The following is a 19,202-nucleotide window of genomic DNA, read 5'->3' as shown; positions in this document are numbered from 1 at the left end:
TATAAAATATTTCGTGTATTTTATTTTTTAAACATAAAATTAATAAAAATTATACATCATAAAATATTAAATATATAATTTTTTATAAAATAATATTTTAGATTAAATTGAATGGGTTAAAGTTAAAAACGGTGTACATGGATGAGACAGAAAGTACACTTTTAGTTAAGATTGGGTTGGGTGACATTGTTGATAAATATAGTTAGGGATCGTTTACCAATCACTTATCCGATAAGTGTTTATTAGCAAAAAATAATACTATCATTTACTTACCAATAAGAGTCATTGCCCTCACTTAACGGGTAAGACTCTTAGTCTTTATCTTGCTCTTACCGGGTAAAATTCTTGTTTCTTACCATATTCATCCGATAATGTAATGTGATTTGGTAAGTATTTACTCAGATAAGCATTTGGTAAACTGCTATCATCAAACTAAAATCCTAAAATAAATCCGCTTAACGCATCTCGACTTCTCGTCCTTCTGGTGTTATCCAATCATGTCTGCAATACTTGTCCTACATTTTAACACGACAATTAGAACGAGACGACATGATTTATCCTAAATTTGGCACACCAGTTACAGCGAGACATGATATGACCGAAGACAACAAAAATACAGTCTTTTTGCCGCATAAAAATAAAGCAGATTAGACAAGACAAGACAGATAAATTACTCAACGTACAACTATAAATTGCTATATAACTCAGATTTATCTCTATTTCAAATTTCCAACCATAACATGAACTCATCTAACCCTCCCTTATTATACTCTTTCGTTTTTGAGACGTTGTTTACTAAGTGCTTATAACCTCTTACCAGATAAGTAGTGCTTACCGAATAAGAGATACTGTTGTTTATCAACGTCTTCTAACAACCAAATATTGCTGACCGAGATGCTGACCCGGCCAGAGCCTCTTACCCATTCAGCACTTGCCAGGTATTTTTAGTAAACATCACCTTAGAGTTGTAAAGCCAAGTCTGGTTGCTGAGAATCAACCAACATAGCCGTAGACTGTCGAACGGGCGACCCCATTGACTGGTAGCCTACGTTTAAATCCGGGGGGCCTGATTCTTGATGCTTCGGTTTTGACGGGTTCGGTAATTGAGGTGCGACCCCTCTCCAACCAGACTGTCCCTGGAATCTCGATAGATCCGTGGTTAGTAGTTGAGGGAAGCCAGAATGTCGGTTTTGGAAACGGGCCTCGTTGGTTGTTCTAACGGGTTGTGGGACGAAAGCGTGGACCGGTTGTTGGTAGTTCTGAATCCCAGGAACGGGAAACTCGCCACGAAAACGTGAAACTTGAGGCTGCAGGCGATCGTTGTATAAAGAATCGGCAGGTATCTTGTGGGGGTTCGGGTTTTCGGTTAATGGTGGTTTACTGAACCCTCCGGCGGTCCCGCCTAATGACATCCATGCCTGAGCAGCGGTTAATGCAACGTTGCTTAAATCGTCTCGTTTTGAGCCGATTTGCGAACCATTTGAATAGATTTGTTGATGCTGCACTTTGTTTGAATCCTCTCTTTTTGGGCCAACCGGGGAACCCGAACCCGAACCAAAACCGTTCGAGTTATTTTGTTGAGGTTGAGCCTTCTCGGCTAACATTTTCATCATCTGAACGGGATCATTAAGGCACGGTTGATGGGGAAGAGTATTGTCCATAGGAACGATTCTGTTATAATCCCGACTACCTGATGTCGGTTTTTGTTCCTGTTGATGCGGCAAATGGTTGTCCATAGGAACCATTCGGTTATAATCCCGACTAACTGATGTGGGTTTTCGTTCCTGTTGATACGGTAAATTGCTGTCTATAGGAACCATTCTATTAGAATCTTGAAAAACTGGTGTGGGTTTTCCTTTAGGGGAAAATCCGTCATTTGTACCGTTCGGAATCGGATGCTTAAAAGATGCCAACGACATAAGATTTCCGTTTTGTGAAATGGGTTTTGCGGGTCTAGGAGACGGGATATCAGAAACGTTAGAGATCAGTCTTTTTGCAAAGAAATCTGCGGAACTTGCATGGGTTGGGAGCGGGTGATTCGGTTTCGGTTCAACTTGAGGTGAGGGTCTGGCAAACTTCCTAGATGGTGTGTCGTTCTGATGCGGAAGATTCGTACCGGAAAACGTGGGATTCACTTGCAACGAAGAAAAGAAAGGAGGTCTTAGATCATTACCGGCCGCCCTCGGAGATTCTTGATTTAAATGGATCCGGGCACCATTACTGACGGTGGTGTTCCCGAATACTGGCAATTTCCTTGAACCACAACCACCTTCATTCAGCCCGTTATCAACCGGAGGGCTTTTACGAGCTTTATCATTGCCCGAAGCTGCATTTTTAGAAGATTTTCCATCAATCTTGAAGTTCGAAAGAAAATCCGGTTCTTTCATGGAGCGGTTTTCCGGCATTAGTACAGGGGTCGGAAGTGGCTCATATTCTCCTACCCATCCACGGCCAAATTTGACACCTTCGGGCAAAGCTTGTTCAATCGTCTGAGATGCAACTTTCCAAGCAACAGATCCAAGAGTTGCAGCAAAACGAGCCAAGCTCCTAGCGTATGAATGATCTGAGTGCAATCCAACCTGATGCCCAAAGATAATAACCATATGAAAGAGCTGATAAGAGGGAGGTATGGGGAAAACCCCAAAAAAAAAATGAAAAACTGAGGACACCCTACCATGCATACGTGCATAAAAACCAAGAAACATCTTCATCTTGTATGCACATGTGCATACCGTCCATATGAACGGTGGTTACCAGGGTGTTCCTTAGTTTTTCATTTTTTTATGGTTTTCCCCTAAATATAGAGGGAGGTTTAGGGGAAAACCCCAAAAAAATGAAACACCGAGGAACACTATGACAACCATTCATCTGGATGGTATGCATACGTGCATACAGGTAATTGAAGTTGTTTCTTGGTTTTCACGCACATGTGCATACCCGACAAATTGCTTACATGTGCATACCATCCAGATGAACGGTTATTATGATGTTCCTCAGTTTTTCATTTTTTTGAAGTTTCCACCTGAACTTGACGTGAGCAGATAATTACTATTAAAACACGAGGACATTTAGCATTATTACGACATACAGGAATGAAGTGTTTGCTTTCATCCTCGAAGGTAGAAAATATAGAGCTTGATTCGGTTACTGGTTGAACGGATATGTTGTATGTTGCACGTCGATTTTCATCATGTATGGATGGCTTCCTTCCAAGTTTAGATACGAAGCCCTTCCCTGAATAAGCAATTTAGTATAAATATGTGTAGGGATGCGAAATAACTAAAGCAAACCAAATAAACCCAGTATATCTCACTCGAAAGTAAGGTCAGGGGCACACAAACCGGTAATCTACCTCAAAGGGTAGAGTATTGTTTTTATGAAGATCCCGACTTGTGCAAAAGTGTGAGTAAAAAGGAAAGAACCAAGACTAGTAAATAATAAGCAACAAAAAGAAATAGGCAAATTGAAACATAGAATAACCAAGGAAAATCACACCTTCCTCCACGTGACATCCACCCCCTCCCTTCCAATTAATATTACCATTTTTTTTATTTATAATTTAAGCAAAAAAGTATGAAAAAGTAATAAGGGGGTATTTTGGTATTTTTGCTATTTCATTCCAATTGGAGCAAATCTGCCAAACAACATATGGAGATTTCAATTCTTTTGAAAGATTATTCCAGTTCCTATCAACCAAACGCGTAGTTAAATTCTATTCTAATTCCTTTAAAGTCAAAATCCTTTGATGAATTTAAATTCCATTCTGCAAACCAAACGTCCACTTAGTTTATCCACTTAATCAAGCTTGAGTTGCAACCCTAGGAGCATAAAATAGTAAAACCAAACGAGTCCATTATGTCCCACCTGGAGATGGGGTCAGGGGGTGATCTAGCGGCTGTTTCCATTAAAGACGTGTGTTGTACTTGAATCTAAGTTAAAAAGATATGCCGAAAGATAGTAATTATTAATTAATGTGATGACCAATGAGATACCTGGTAGTAGTTCTTGCTCTTTATCTAGATTGTTTTCCGCTAACGAAGAATTTTCAGCAATCAGCACTTCACCACTATTCTGTCTGAACGAAGGAGTCTGGCCAGATGAACCATTTGGGAAGGTTTCCGAGCCAACAGGGTCCTGCAGAGTCTGGGCCACTGACTTCTTTAATTGTTTTTTAGGTAACGAGAAACTTGGTGTCGTTTTCTGCTCTGGCTTGAGTTCTAACTCAGATCGATCACCATTAGCCCTTAGCCTCTCGAATCTCAGTTTCGCCTGCTCTTGAATAGAGCTTGCCTTCCCAAATTATTAGCGTGGTGAGATCAACAAACTGAACGTAACGGCTAAAACAAAAGGGAACCCGTAAACATCCAAAGTGAATACCTGTTTATAGTAAATTGTATCGGGTGCATTGTATTGCATTGCATTTCTGCAAATCAGAAGCACGTCATGCTGCACTTCAAGAAAACCGATGCTTGTTCAGATATTTATTGACCGAAGAAAACAAAACCAACTATAAAGTCAACGCTTTATCGATAGACTAACCTCAAATTCATTCAATGTTAAATAGGCTCCTTTAGCAAGTTTTTTCCTGATAGTGGCGAAGTCCATTGGATGCTTGATCACGTCATGATAATCAGGCAACTGAAATCAAGCAAACAACGTCTGTTACATTTGTTTAAGAGTCCCACATCAGTCAGACCATTTCTCCTCTATATGTGCTCACATGGTATCAGAGATGGATTACCACTCTAGGATCACGATACTCTGGGGCAATCCGGATGCCCCATGCCCGTCTAGCCTCTCTTGGAGGGTGCGTGTTAGAGTCCTACATAGACTAGATTTGGACCATTTCCTCTCCGTATATTCTCACATGGTATCAATGCAGTGTACAACACTATGGGGCAATCCGGATACTCAATGTCTGTCTAGCCTCTCTTGGAGGGGGCGTGTTAGAGTCCACATAGACTAGACTTGGACCATTTCCTCTCCGTGTATTCTCACATGGTAACAGAGCATGGTCCGGGCGCTCTGGGGCAATCTGGATAATCCATGCCTTTCTAGCCTCTCTTGGAGGGGGCATGTTAGAGTATTGCATTGGCTTGACTTGGACCATTTCTCCTCTACGTATGTCAGAGCTCTGTTCTGTCCTCAAGGGCTCGATTCCACATCTTCTCACAGTATCAAACTCCAATTATCAGAAATACAAAATAGTAAGAGTAGATAGTAACTCAAAAGTACCTCCTCAGGATCAACTGGTTCAGCGTAAACCCCATAAATATCTTTTCTGCCACAATTAAGCCATAGCAAAAAATCACATATTGAAGAAGCTCTTACCCAAAAGAATACAAACCCAAATAGTAAGGGGTCGTTCACTAAACACTTACCCAGTGTCGGGTAAGAGTTGGGTAAACGGCCCCTAAACCACTGATACTTACTTTTGAAGTTTGTCGAGGATAAACTGTAGAGTCTTTTTATCAGGCAACATTACCTCCTTCCGAAGATCCAACGCCGTCCCTACTCAATACCCCAATCACCAATTAGTAATCAAGTTTCATAATGTTTGAAGCAGAAAGAAACAGAACCCAAGTTCACGAACCACAAACAAAGTTCGTCCCTCCTGCTTCTTCTTCTTCATCTTCGGATTCCGATTTTCGTCCTCTTATCTGCAAAAATGTGAGAAATTAAACCTCAAAAGTCTAAACTAATAGTCCCACAGCTCAATGCAATTAATTGTGAACTTTCTATAAACTTCAAACACCATGTTTCTGAGAGCTCATATGCACACATGAACGGAGAGAGTGGATTGATTGCAATGGTCTAGTCAACTGTCAAAAGCTAAGGGGCGTTTACCAAATTCTTATCAGGCAAGCATTAATAGGCAAGAGACATCACCCTTATTTACCATATCGTGTAACATTCCCGGCAATCAAAATGGATTGTTAGTAAGCGTATTACACCGGGTAAGAGCTAAGAGTTTCTCATGGCTTACTGACTCTCGTGCTTGCTATGCTTCTTATCGGTTAATATTCCAAGTCCTTGTCATGCCCAATCAGCAAGTATGATATCCGTAAGCGCTTGCCCCACGCACAATCGCATAGAATCTAAGCAAAATACCTGCATCCTCTATGTAGTTGAGTGTCACTCACTATGTCTTCTCCTTGAATAGGTCTGCGGTTACTTTTTACATTTTCGAAAAAGTGTGCAAACACCCATAAGTAGAAGACAGAGTGAGTGACAGAAACTAGAGAGAGAGAAATGTAGGCCGCGTGCTTAGATTCTGTGCGACTATGTGGGGATTAGTTTTTGACAGTTGACTCGACCGTTACAATCAATCCAATCTCTCCATTCATATACGAATATATAAACATGGCGTTTGAAGTTTGTAGAAAGTTCACAGTGATTTGCAATGAGTTCCTCATTATCAATATGCAAATTCGAATGATTGCAGATCCAATAAATCAAATACCTCTTCAATTTCATTATCTTCGTAATCCTCTTCATCAACTCCACCAATCTTCCGTTTCTTCAAGGCCTTACTATCGTCATCTTCATCGTAGTCGTCAGATGACGTATACGACGGCGCGTGTCCCACGCGCCGTTGCGACCTGGAATCATCTTCACATGGAAGTAATCTGAGCTTCTTCTCTCTCCTCCCGACTTCCTCATCTTCATCATCATAAAACTCGTCATCGTCGACGTAATCATCGATATCAAAGCTGTACTTGACGTTCCGGCGTCTACGGCTCCTCCGTCGGTCCACCGGTGACGGCGGCGCTACGAAAGAGTTACGGCGTGCTCGATCTATCTTGGATGGCCTTCCTCTCCTCTTCCTCCTCACGATCTGACCCATCTTTTTCAGCTCCAAAGCTTCTTCTTCTCTCTCTCTCTCTATCTACGCAGTTTCTCTCTCTTCTTTTACTAGTTCCGTATTGCAGAGTATTATTTCCCTAGGTATCCCGAACCTATCTCCGAACCTCAGGTTCGGATTTTGGTACCAGAAGGTAATTTGTCTTTATTTGAAAAAATGGAAAAAAAACAAGTGCGATTTTAAATTTATTTTTTAGATAATTTTTATGTAAGAAGCTTTATACAGGATTAGTTTTCGATGGAAAAAAAAATAAGTAATCATTTTTATGCAAAAAGTGGAATCACATCGTATAATCCACTTTTTGCATAAGAATTTTCATTTATTTTTCGGACTGAAAACAAATTTTTACCTATTTATATTATATTATAAAGTATTTGATAAAAGTTTTTAAAAACTGTTTTTATGCATGAAGTACTATTTATTGATGTATATTACTTAAAATTCAAGATTACAAGTAAATTGTGTGTAAGTACAACTTATTAAAGGTCCATGTTTAAATTCGTGTAACTAAATGTGGATAAATATAATCAAATAGAGGATAAACATCTCATTTTAAAATATATAAAAAATCTAAAATATAATTATGAAAATTATTGAATTCTAACAAAATTAATTATTATCTTAATAAAAAATATATTATTAAACCAAATATAAATTAATTCATTTTTTAATTTCAATTAAATTATAATAAAATTTTGAATCAAAAAAATTACACAAAAACGAGAACTTTTAGATAGTTAATTTAGTATAATATCGTTTGTTTTTTTCAAAATTTTATGATATCTTCAAATTTATATTTCATTCAAAAATAAAAACATTTTCTTTTTCTCATAATCACATAGCATAATATTAATAGACCAAAAATATAAAACGAAACATTAAAATCAAGATGTATCTCGCTGTATTGCGCGAATACGCTTCTAGTACATACAAGCCTTCTGCATAAGGATTGATTAAAAACTGAAACCATATTTGCTGATTGGTTATTTCTGTCAATTTCTCTAATTTATTTCACATAAAATTGATTTTTTTTAATAATGAAAGTAGAAAGAAGAGCAGTTGTAAATTCTTCTTGTTAATAAATCGGTAAAATAAGAATAAGTTTATGATAAAAATAAAACATACATTATAAGGATGGTTATTTGTCCCGATCTGGTGGGGAACCCGGCTCACCCGATCCGAATGGGGACGGGAATTTCTCGCTAAAACGAGTCCCGGATCCGGGGGCTGTTACTCAAACCGGGGTTGGGGTCGGGATGGGGCTGTTACTCATTCTGAATAATTAACAAACAATTATATTTCATTTGGCACTATATTATAAGAGTCTCTTAATCATTCTACACTAAACCATTTAGTAGCTGCCAACACAGCTCCTAAGCCTGTATAACCCTATGTGCGGGTTTTAAGATCTTTTTTTAAAAGCAAATCGATGTATTAAACAAAAGTAAGGAAACACAACGACGGTTTCTTTTAAGATGTCGTTTGTTTTTTTACCATTTCAGTGTAATACTTTTTTACTTTTTGGTACATGATCTAATTTAAACTTTTCGGTATATTTACATCGCTTCAACCAGGTTAGTTTTTATGATGCTTTAATTGATGTATAAATAAAATTACACTCACCAAAAATAACTGATATACGTATAAGTAATTAACAAGATGACAACCTTTTCACGTACTTTTCAAAATGGCCAGCTATCTATACTGTATTATAAAACATTTGACAAAAACTCTTGAAAACAAATTTTTATGCATAAAATATTGTTTATAGATGCATATTACTTAAAATTCAAGATTACAAGTTGAATGTGGATTAGTACATCTTATTAAAGCTTCATGTTTATATTCGTGTAACTAACTGCAGATAAACATAATCAAATACATTATAAACATAATTTTAAATATAAAAAATATAATATATAACCATTGAATTCTAAAAGAATACTTAATTATCATAAAAAAATTATTTTATTAAACTAAGAATAAATTAGTTCATTATTAAACTTCAATTAAATTATAATAAAAAATTAAATTAAAGAAAATTACACAAAAAACAAGAATTTTTAAATAGTTAATTTGATACTAATATCGTTTAATTTTTTTAATATTTTATAATATCTTCAAATTTATATTTTATTAAGAAATAAAAACATTTTATTTTTCACAAAACCACATTATTTTTTAATATATAAGAAATAATTAACGTTTTATTAATTATTTTATAAATAGAACTCCACGTATATTTGGTTGGGACGCATTTAATGATGGGAATAGGAGATACAGGTGGTAATAGTGGTGGGTCCACCACCCACTAAATATTTCTGAAACGTGGGGACCACGTGACTACACACACCCAATCACCATCTGCCACGTAATAACATCAAAAGTTTCAAGTCGTTTTAAGTTATGATTTGAGAATGTATTTCATGTGAAAACCGACATCAGCTTTTACTTGCATTCATCATGTTTTTTTTAACGAGAGTCGGCACGTAAAAATGTTGGGAGGTTGAAAAAAGTATCCGTTAAATGAGGGTAACGACTCTTATATCAATAAACAGTTATCAGTTTTTATATGATGTTATTTTGATGGATTAAAATCTTACCTGGTAAGTTAAATGAAATTGTTGATTCTTACTGTGTAATCGTTGGATAAACGGCCCGTTTAAGGGTCGTTTGCTGAACGTTTATCGGGTTAAGTGTTTTTCAGCAAAAGTCTTCTCCCTCATATACCGGGTATAAAACTCCCGATTGTTGGGGGTTAAATTATCGGTCTTTGTTATGTTCGCTTGATAGAGTAAATCACTCAGTAAACGTTTACTCGGTAAGTGTTTGGTAAAACGGTCTCTCAATAAGTTTGAGTTCAGTCCTAGACTAAATCAAAACGTCTGATTAGTTTTCAAGCATGATTAAAATTTGGCCCGAAAAATACTGAATGAAGCCTGGAATTTTCATTACAGGTCGAGTCCGGACCAAGGCCGAATACAGCTCAATCAAGCTAGTTGTTATGCACAAAATCAATTTCCGAAAACAGGAATTTCAGTCAAAGTGACCGTTTTTCGTCTTTCTCTACCTTTTTGTTCTTTAAAAAAGATTCTTTACGCGTACAAAAAAGTCGTGTCTATAAAGTGATTTTAATGATTTAGTATTACTAGAGACTGTACGAGGCTTTACTTAACGGTTAAGTGACTACCGGCAAAAGAAATTATCATCACCTTGTCATCTAACATTCTCGGACATCAAAATGAATTGTTGGTAAGCGTCTTAAACCCGGTAAATACTTATCAGTAAAAATCTTTTCCCTCACCGGGTAAGACTCTTGGTCATTGTTTTGCCTCTTACCGGGTAAGATTTTTGGTTCTTGTCATGCTAAGGGATATCGTTAAGTGCTTACATGGTAAGTGTTTAGTGAACGGGCCCTATGTGTTATGCAATTTCACACAAAAGTTTTCAAAAAATTGATATTGTTATATCTGATATTCGAATTTCATTTTCAGTAAGTTTTATATATGGTATTTTTTTTATTCTTGCAAGTTTCAGATTTATCAGTATTTTAGAGTCCTTGAGGTTTTTCGACTCCGGTTTGTATTCCTGCCAAATGCATCCTAAAATCACACCGTCATGACCAATCATAACCATATAATGGATCAAATGCAAATTGGTCTCGACGGGTCCAATTGGGTTTTCTACGGAGATATTCGACATTTTTTTTATGTATATAATATTTATATACGGCAAATGCAACAAATAAACTCACACACCCTCCTCGCCTATGGTGAGGTTTGAACCCCTGACCTCTGAGGAGGTTAAAGGCTACGATACCGCTAGCCCAAATACCCTTTGGACATTTTGATCGTAAAAGAATCACGACATGGATAAAATAGCGAAAACACCCTCCAACTGAGTTTTACAGATTACCATATACGAGAAAAAATAATCAGATTTCATTTGGTAACGTTGTTAATAATATCTTAGTAGGAAATTAAAAGTTACTTTAAAACACGTTTTAGATTTCCATACGTTAAAAAAGAATCGCTACGATGTTCTATAACTATAAAAAAGCAAGAACATTACAAGTTGATTCTGATTGTGACGGAATCGAAGCATTTGTAACAGTTTTAAACAGTTTTTTTTTAGTGACGTGATTTTAACGACATGATGCCACGTTCTTTCGAAATATTCGATAGGGATACGTGTGTGTGCACGTTTTCGAAGGATCGGTACAATAACAATGAGTCAATTCAAGACAACTAATCATTGGACCGCAGTCTCGTTGAAATCAAAGCTGACGTATTGGAGAAAGAACATAACACATTCACAACTCCAAACACCGTCAATGAGAATTATACAATGTTCCAGAAGATAACGACATTGTATGCAACGATTTACCCGGTAAGCGCTAATTCTGGTAGGAGTCATCGTCCTCACTTACATGTTAAAACTCTCGGTCCTTACGTTCGCTCTTACCAGATAAAATTATTTGTCCTTGTCATATTAATTTGTTGTAATCAAAATTCGAATTATTTTAATATTTCAAATAAAATACATGTTTTTAATTATTAAATCCGAATTAGTGCTCGAAATGGCCCGACCCATTTCCTATGGCCCAAAACCGGCCCATATTTCACATCCAAAAACGAGTGGATTCGAATTTTTTTTCTTACTGAAACCGGGCTTGAAAGATTGGGGTCCGATATAAAAAAGCTTCGGCCTTGTGCATATTTTCAGAAAATACGTATGTAAATAATACAAGTTAACAACTAAACGACATGCATGTATACAGATGCATTAAACATTATTAATGAATAAATACGTATGTATATGTTTCTATTATCATTCAGTTTTACTGAAAATTTTAGATTTATATAAAAAAGGAAAAACAATTTATTTATGAAAATTTATTCTTTTAGGAATATTAACAGACTGTAAATCGTATTTGTAATGTTTGAAAAAAATAACTGAATTGGAAGTTAGAATATCGTGCGTTAAAGGGAGTTCTTTTTTGGATAAATTCAGTACAATAAAATAGCTTACGATATCTCAAACATGCTTGAACTGATACAAATTACGCAAAAAAAAAATATTCATTTTATTTTAAAGTAATTTGACATCCATATTGATATACGTTTTCATTGATTTTTCCATGGTTTTCTGGTTTTTCTATTTTTTATATCTACCCAGAAACCTAACACCCCCACACACACAAAAAAAATGGAACAACAATGGTGGTGCCTGATTGATTTGAGCTTGACTCCAAAGATCAAAAATACCAGGAGGTCTCAGGTTCAAATCCAAAGAGGAATAAAAATCCCCTTGTGACCACGGAGGTTCAAATGCGGTGACTCCGGGCTATATGCAAAGCAGGTGGTTGTCCTGGGATTAGTCGGCTCACATAGTGGGTTAGATATCCAGGTTAATAAAAAAAATGGACCACCAGTATATTTTAAGAATTGTAGGGACGAAAACCAAAAAGCAGCACATATGAGGGACCAAAAATGTGTTTCACCCTTAGTTTTATAAAGTTCAAATGTATTAATAGACTTGGGATCACGTGAGATCAGTCTGTTTTCATGAGACCCGTGGAGACCACTTTTTACACTTAAAACTTCAGAACAAAACGCTGTGAAGGTAACCTTCATTGTGTGTTTTGTTGTGAAGGTTCGGCTTCTTTTACTTTCACATATTTTCTTGTGAAGTTTCAAATGTAAAAAAGTGGTCTTATGGGTCTCATGAAAACAAATTTGTCTCACATAAACTCAACCTTGTATTAATTAATATTTTATTTTATTTATATATATATATATATATATATATATATGGGGGGGGGGTTTGTCAAATAAAAAAGATTGTTAAATGCTTTATTTATAAGAAGATAATACTGAAATTTTGATCAGATGATTTTTAATTATACCTCAAAGTCGACATTCTAATTTGAATACGTCAATGGACCTACATATTTTTGTGTGAGATTGACATTCCTTTTGTTGGTATTATTTGATACAAAATATGAACGGATTTCTTCGAACATTTTGACACTCGTTGCTAGATATTGACACAAGACAAAAGGAAGGAGACAAAAACCCTGAAAATGAGGCACATAGTTCACACAGTTGAAGCATCGGTACTCATGGGTCGACCCCATGTTCAACCTCCCATTTTTCAGTCATCCAGTTCCCGATTCACATCAGGGTTTCAAGTTGATACCAGCGATACATTATTTTTATTATCTTTAATCATTTAACGTGTAACTTGTAATTATGAACTATATAGATAAAATAACAGCAATATCAAAAGTCAATCGTGCACCATAACCGATCATCCGATCCGTCCATTTTGCCTCCTTTGATTGGATACAGAATAAAATGAAACGTGATAAATCAGTTAAAACTGCTAAATAATATATAAATGATATAAAGTGCACTAATTATTCTTATAGTATTTTTGCTTTATGTTAGTGGGAAATATATAGTGGTGGATTATATTGCAAGGGTGGAAAATTGAGGTTATGGGTTGACTTATAAGTATTTGGTAGGGTGTGAAATATTATATGATTTAATTTAAACTATAAAAACTCATCTCAGATGAATAGAAAATAGGATTTGTGAGCTTCTTATAAGCCTTAACTTATAAGCTATCAATAACTTTCATCATGGTTTTAAGTTGGATTCGAAGTTATTGGACCAACTTACTGGTTTGGGCTTTGGGGCGTTACGTAAACCGATTGACGATAATCTAGATAGGCAATTTTAGTTGAATTGAATCAGATCCAGTTTTTCAACATCTTCATTAGATCGGTTGGTTCTTGAATAGTAGTCTAGAAACTAGTAAAACCGAACTGAACTGATCCAACTACCATCTAAATATTATCCAACCATCATCAAATTAAAAACTATATATCGTTATTAACATTTTCGATACTGTTTTTAACTAATATTTATAATTAGTAGTTTTTATTAAATTAGGGTCGGGTTCACGTGAGACCAAGGGTTTTTCGTGAGACCCGTAAGACCAGTTTATGGTTATTGATCAACTTTATAAGCTAATGATCTAATGGTCTAAAGTTGCATGATGACAATTTTGTGATTATTGAGAAGTCTCGTGGCGTTTATGAATGTTCAGATTCTCAGATTGTAAATCTAATCTAAGGATTGAGAATTGGTCTTGTGAGTCTCATGAAAAACTCTTGGTCTCATATGATCTCAAGTCTCTCTCTCTCTCTCTCTCTATATATATATATATATATATATATATGTGTGTGTGTGTGTGTGTAATTAGTTGAAAGTTGTCTTAAAAGAATTGGATGAATCGAATATTATCCTATTGATAACTAATACTTCTACTCAAAGAATGGAATTGATTCAATTCAATCATCAATCGGATCAGATGTTCGTTGTTAATCAGATGACAAAAAGTCAACATCGATTACATGATCGGATCAAGTTAGATACTCCTAAATGCACTGGATTTTAACCAATGAACACCTTCGGTCATAATTATTTAATAAATAAAAAAAATGGATTTTATGTTATTAAGCTTTGTTATAAGTTATATTATTTTTCATAAATAAAATTTTGTACCATTCAAATACATGACAACTAAATTAAGGGAGTGTTTGGAATCGTTTATAAAAATAACTTATTGACTTATTCCGGTGTGATACCGGTAATAAGCATTTTTGAGTATTTAGATAAACAGTTTATATCGGTGTCAAACCGATAATAATTTTTTTTGAAATAAGTTAAACTACTTAAACTTATAATAAGTTGATAAAAACTTTTATAAAAAAAACATAAATTGTTTCAAATAAACAATTCCAAACAATCCTAAAGTTCATAAATTTAGTGGAGAAAATATTAAACATTACAATTATACGTGTATAAAAAGAGTGGTGTGAATCCATCATATGGAAAGTTGAGTTTTTATGTTTGTCCAAAATAGTGTAAGAAAAAATTTCTCTCTCTTTCACACACATCACATATATAGAGAAATGTGAGTTATTATGTAACATTTTACATTTGTATAACCAATATAACTCAATCTTAACCGTCCATTTAATTTGATAAATATATGATCTTATAAAAGTTTAGATTGTTTCTAATATAAAATATTGATCATAATTAATGAATTATAGTCATCTTTCAAATCATAATAAATAAACTCTCATTATTTCCATAAATATCTCAATTGATTGAGTTGCATTAGTTATACAAATATGATGAGTTGCATTTAAAACGTCATCTCTCTCTCTCTCTCTCTCTCTCTCTCTCTATATATATATATATATATATATCGGGATGTTTACACGAGAAACTCTTTATTTTATAAAAACGTAAAATTATTTTTATCACATATGATAATACACGTAAGGGGACTTGATGGTGTATGGACAACTTATCTTACGACCTAGATCTTGCTAAAGATTGTCGACGCATTTGATTTAAGATTATATTTGATTTACTACACACACACACACACAAATTCATAATTAGAGAAAGTGACGACCAAACGAAAACATGGTCAAAAGAAGAAAACACGAAAACGATCAAAGAACATGTTTGCACTGAAATCATATGTGATTACATAAGACTGTCAACGTAAGGTGTGTAGTTAACTTCGCATGTGAACTCAAGTTTCGGCCAAGGTCGCAAATCACATATGATTTTATACGTGATTGTAGTATAAAATCAAAAGTGATTCAATCTTTCTCATGTTTTATTATTTGGTAATTGTTCTCGTCTGAACACAACTCTCTTTAACACACATACACACACACACACACACACACACACACACACACATATATATATATATATACATACATACATACATATTATGGATTGAGTTCACGTGAGACCAAGTGTTTTTCATGAGACTCGTAAGACCAATTTATGTTCATTGATCAACTTTATAAGCTAATGATCTAATGGTCTAAAGTTGCACGGTGACAATTTTGTGACTGTTGAGAAGTCTCGTGGCAATTTTGTGATTATGAATGTTCAGATTGTAAATCTAATCAAAGGGTTGAGAAATTAGTCTTACAATTCTTACAAAAAACTTTTGTTTTCACATGATCCCAATTCTACATATTATATATATATGACGAAGCATGTGGGAAAAGATTTTCTATATATGGCATGAAATAATGAAGAAAGAGTGGATAGAATGTGGGAGGTGCTTTGAAGGTGATGGTGCCATATGTGTTGCCCATCTCCAACCCCCCATTATTGGATCTTGTTTACACTTGACCCTTTTAAACGCTTCCTATTCCCAATATATCTTATATCCAATCATTTCATATATATATATATATATATATATATATATATATATATATATATATATATATATGGACCTATTCAAGAGAGAACTGAGTTGTTTGTGATAACTATGAGAACCAATATTAACCACAAATCAATAGATAAATTAGGAAATTTATAAATTTGGTAATTTTAAATTAAAATCAATAGATAAATTAGGAAATTTATAAATTTGGTAATTTTAAATTAAAATCTTAATGCAATGATATTTTTGGTATTTTAAAACTCTCCTCTCTCCTCTCTTCTCTCTCCGGCCACCGTTCTCCGGCCTCCGGCCACCGTCCTCTGGTGATACCACTATGATACCACTGTGATACCTAAAAATATTGACTCTGTTAAACAAAAGATACATTGTGATACCTAATCATATATAAGATGCATAGTGATATCATTGTGTTACATCTTCGATCGACCACACAAATGACATCAATGTGATATCCAAGCACATATATGATGCATTGTGATATCATTGTAGTGTCACTGGAGGACGGTGGCTGGAGGACGGTGGCCGGAGGACAATGGCCGGAGAGAGAAGAGAGGAGCGAGGAAAGTTTTAAAATACCAAAAATATCCTTGCATTAATATTTTAATTCAAAATTGCCAAAATTATAAATTTCATAATTTATCTATTGATTTGTGGTTAATATTGGTTCTCACAGTTACCACAAACTAATTAGTTCTCATTTGATATATATATATATATATATATATATTACATTATAAAACATTTGACAAAAACTTTTAAAACTATTTTTTATGCATAAAGTACTGTTTATTGATGCATATTACTTTAAATTCAAGATTACAAGTAAATTGTGTGTAAGCACAACTTATTAAAACTTCATATTTGAATTCGTGTAACTACCTGCAATAAACATAATCAAACAGAGGATAAGTATCTCATTTTAAATATAAAAAAATAATTAGAATAATCATTTATTTCTAACAAAATATTTGATTATTATCTTTATAAAAAATTATATTATTCAACCAAAAATAAAAAAATGAATTAAAGAAATACACAAAAAGAAGAAATTTTTTAAATAGTTAGTTTGGTACTAATTAATATCAATATTTTCTTTTCATTTTTTACGATATCTTCATATTTATATTTTATTCAAAAATAAAAACATTGTTGTTTTCTCAAAACCACGTAAAACCGTATTATAACATCGATTGAGAGAAAAAAACATTAAAATCGCGATGTATCTCGTTGTATTGTGTGAATACTCTTCTGGTATCATATAATTCATTTTGTATCTTGATTTTTCATATTAATAACGAGTTCTTCAAAAAAAAATCAAAGAACGATTCATATGTGAATCAATAAATATTCATTACATATACGACATAAATGATCAAGCAACCGGTACACATAAAAACACATTTATCAGTTCGTTTTTATTAGGTTCTCATCATGTTACTCTTTGCTTTTTCTTAAATATAAATAAACACGACATGTGAGAAGCATTTACTAAATAATAATAAATAAATAAATAGAAATTCATGATTGACTTTTATGTTGACTTTTTTTATATAATTCAGATTACGAATGTGATGATGTTACCATACACATAAAAATTATACCTTCTAGATTAAAAGTCAAATTTTGACTTTAGGAATGATTACATTTTATTTTCAATGAAGAGGCTCTTTTCATAGGAACGGTATGAACGATCTGTAACTGTCTATCGTTTTTTTAATTATCTAGAAGTGATGTTTATATGTTGTTTTTATTTATAAAAGAGGGGTATTTTGGTCTTTTAATCTGACCACGTTAAGATCGTTTTTATGGATGCAAAGCTAAAACCAGCTCAGGGAAAGGGATCGTTGAATGAGGGGCCGTTTACCAAATGCTTGCCCAAGTAAGCGCTTACCAAATCACATTACATTATCGGATGAATATGATAAGGACTAAGAATCTTATCCGGTAAGAGCAAGACAATGACCAATAATCTTACCCGGTAAGTGATGACAACGACTCTTACCACGGTAAGTGCTTACCGGGTAAATTGTTGCATACGATGCTGTTTTGATGTACTAAAAATCTTACCCGATAAGTAAATGATAGTGTTTTTTTTTTGCCGATAAGCACTTACCGGATAAGTGTTTAGTAAAGAGCCCCTAAGCAAAACAACCAATTGATGYCGTTATAGAAGAATTTCCACCTATGGATGAGAATTCGAAATTAGAAATGGATAATGATGTTTGGACCCCTACCGAAGCTGGGACTCAAGCCCAAGGCATGGATCTGGTTCGGAAAAGGGTGGACGAAGACTTGGTTGAGTCCAATATTTATTTGAGGGCTACAAGTGGTTTTTACAGTTATCGAGCCCAAGGTATGTTTACAATGACAAATGTCAATTAAATAGGTCTATTTGAACTAGTAATGTATATTGTGTCTACATACATGTTCATAGATCAGGCTGCTAAGTCTGGAAAAGAAGCCTCTAGATTTAGAAACTATAGAAAACATATCGGGGATTTCTAATTAATATGGGAAATCAGTTAAACCACGTAAACGAGAAAATAAACGTGTAGAGGGACATATGTCACTTAAATAGACCTATTTGAACCGTAAGTGAAAATTGTGTCTAGATACATGTTTAAGTGGGAAAAATCAAAAACCGTCGCACAGAAACATGACACGTGACCCCAAAGGTCAAAAGTACCAGGAGGTTTCAGGTTCAAATCCAAGAAATAATAAAAATCCCCTTGTGGCCACGGAGGTTCAAATGCGGTGACTCCGGGATATCTGCAAAGCAGGTGGTCGTCCTGGGATTAGTCGGCTCGCATAGCGAGTTGAATATCCATGTTAATAAAAAAAGTTACTTATTTATTAAGTATGTAAATGTATATACATATAAACAATGAGAGTGTTAATGGCACCCCTTTAGCAAAGGGTGTTGAATAGTTGGAAATTGTGTGATTTCTAAAATATATAAAATATCAAATCAATTTAATAATATATTATATTTAATTATCATTATTATTTTATATACATATATATTAATTAAGTTATA

The 19,202-nt window shown here is 34.4% G+C and overlaps 1 protein-coding gene across 2 annotated transcripts; it reads right to left on the bottom strand.

The window, feature by feature from the left end:
• Positions 1-534: 534 nt before the first annotated feature.
• Positions 535-6,861, bottom strand: LOC112514928. 2 transcript variants are annotated; one of them, XM_025121567.1, is made up of 9 exons: positions 6,464-6,861; positions 5,594-5,660; positions 5,433-5,511; positions 5,236-5,281; positions 4,540-4,638; positions 4,378-4,446; positions 3,993-4,290; positions 3,050-3,234; positions 535-2,579 (listed from the first exon to the last, which is right to left on the bottom strand). In XM_025121567.1, exons 1-9 carry the CDS (start codon positions 6,845-6,847, stop codon positions 960-962), a joined length of 2,847 nt encoding a protein of 948 aa, XP_024977335.1. In that variant the 5' UTR covers positions 6,848-6,861; the 3' UTR covers positions 535-959. The 2 variants fall into 2 exon arrangements, with proteins under 2 accessions (XP_024977335.1, XP_024977336.1); XM_025121568.1 differs by having other exon boundaries at positions 3,089-3,234.
• Positions 6,862-19,202: the final 12,341 nt, after the last annotated feature.

This window comes from Cynara cardunculus, assembly GCF_001531365.2.
Source record: "Cynara cardunculus var. scolymus isolate 2C chromosome LG 6, CcrdV1, whole genome shotgun sequence".
In the NCBI taxonomy this organism is placed as follows: domain Eukaryota; kingdom Viridiplantae; phylum Streptophyta; class Magnoliopsida; order Asterales; family Asteraceae; genus Cynara; species Cynara cardunculus.
This window is presented reverse-complemented; position numbering and strand designations above follow the sequence as displayed.

Coding starts and splice junctions, on each gene's coding strand:
- LOC112514928 (XM_025121567.1), bottom strand. CDS start 6,847: ATGGGTCAGATCGTGAGGAGGAAGAGGAGAGGAAGGCCATCCAAGATA. Junction 4,447..4,539: donor TAACATTGAATGAATTTGAG/GTTAGTCTATCG, acceptor CTTGAAGTGCAG/CATGACGTGCTTCTGATTTG. Junction 3,235..3,992: donor AGAGCAAGAACTACTACCAG/GTATCTCATTGG, acceptor TTGCTTATTCAG/GGAAGGGCTTCGTATCTAAA.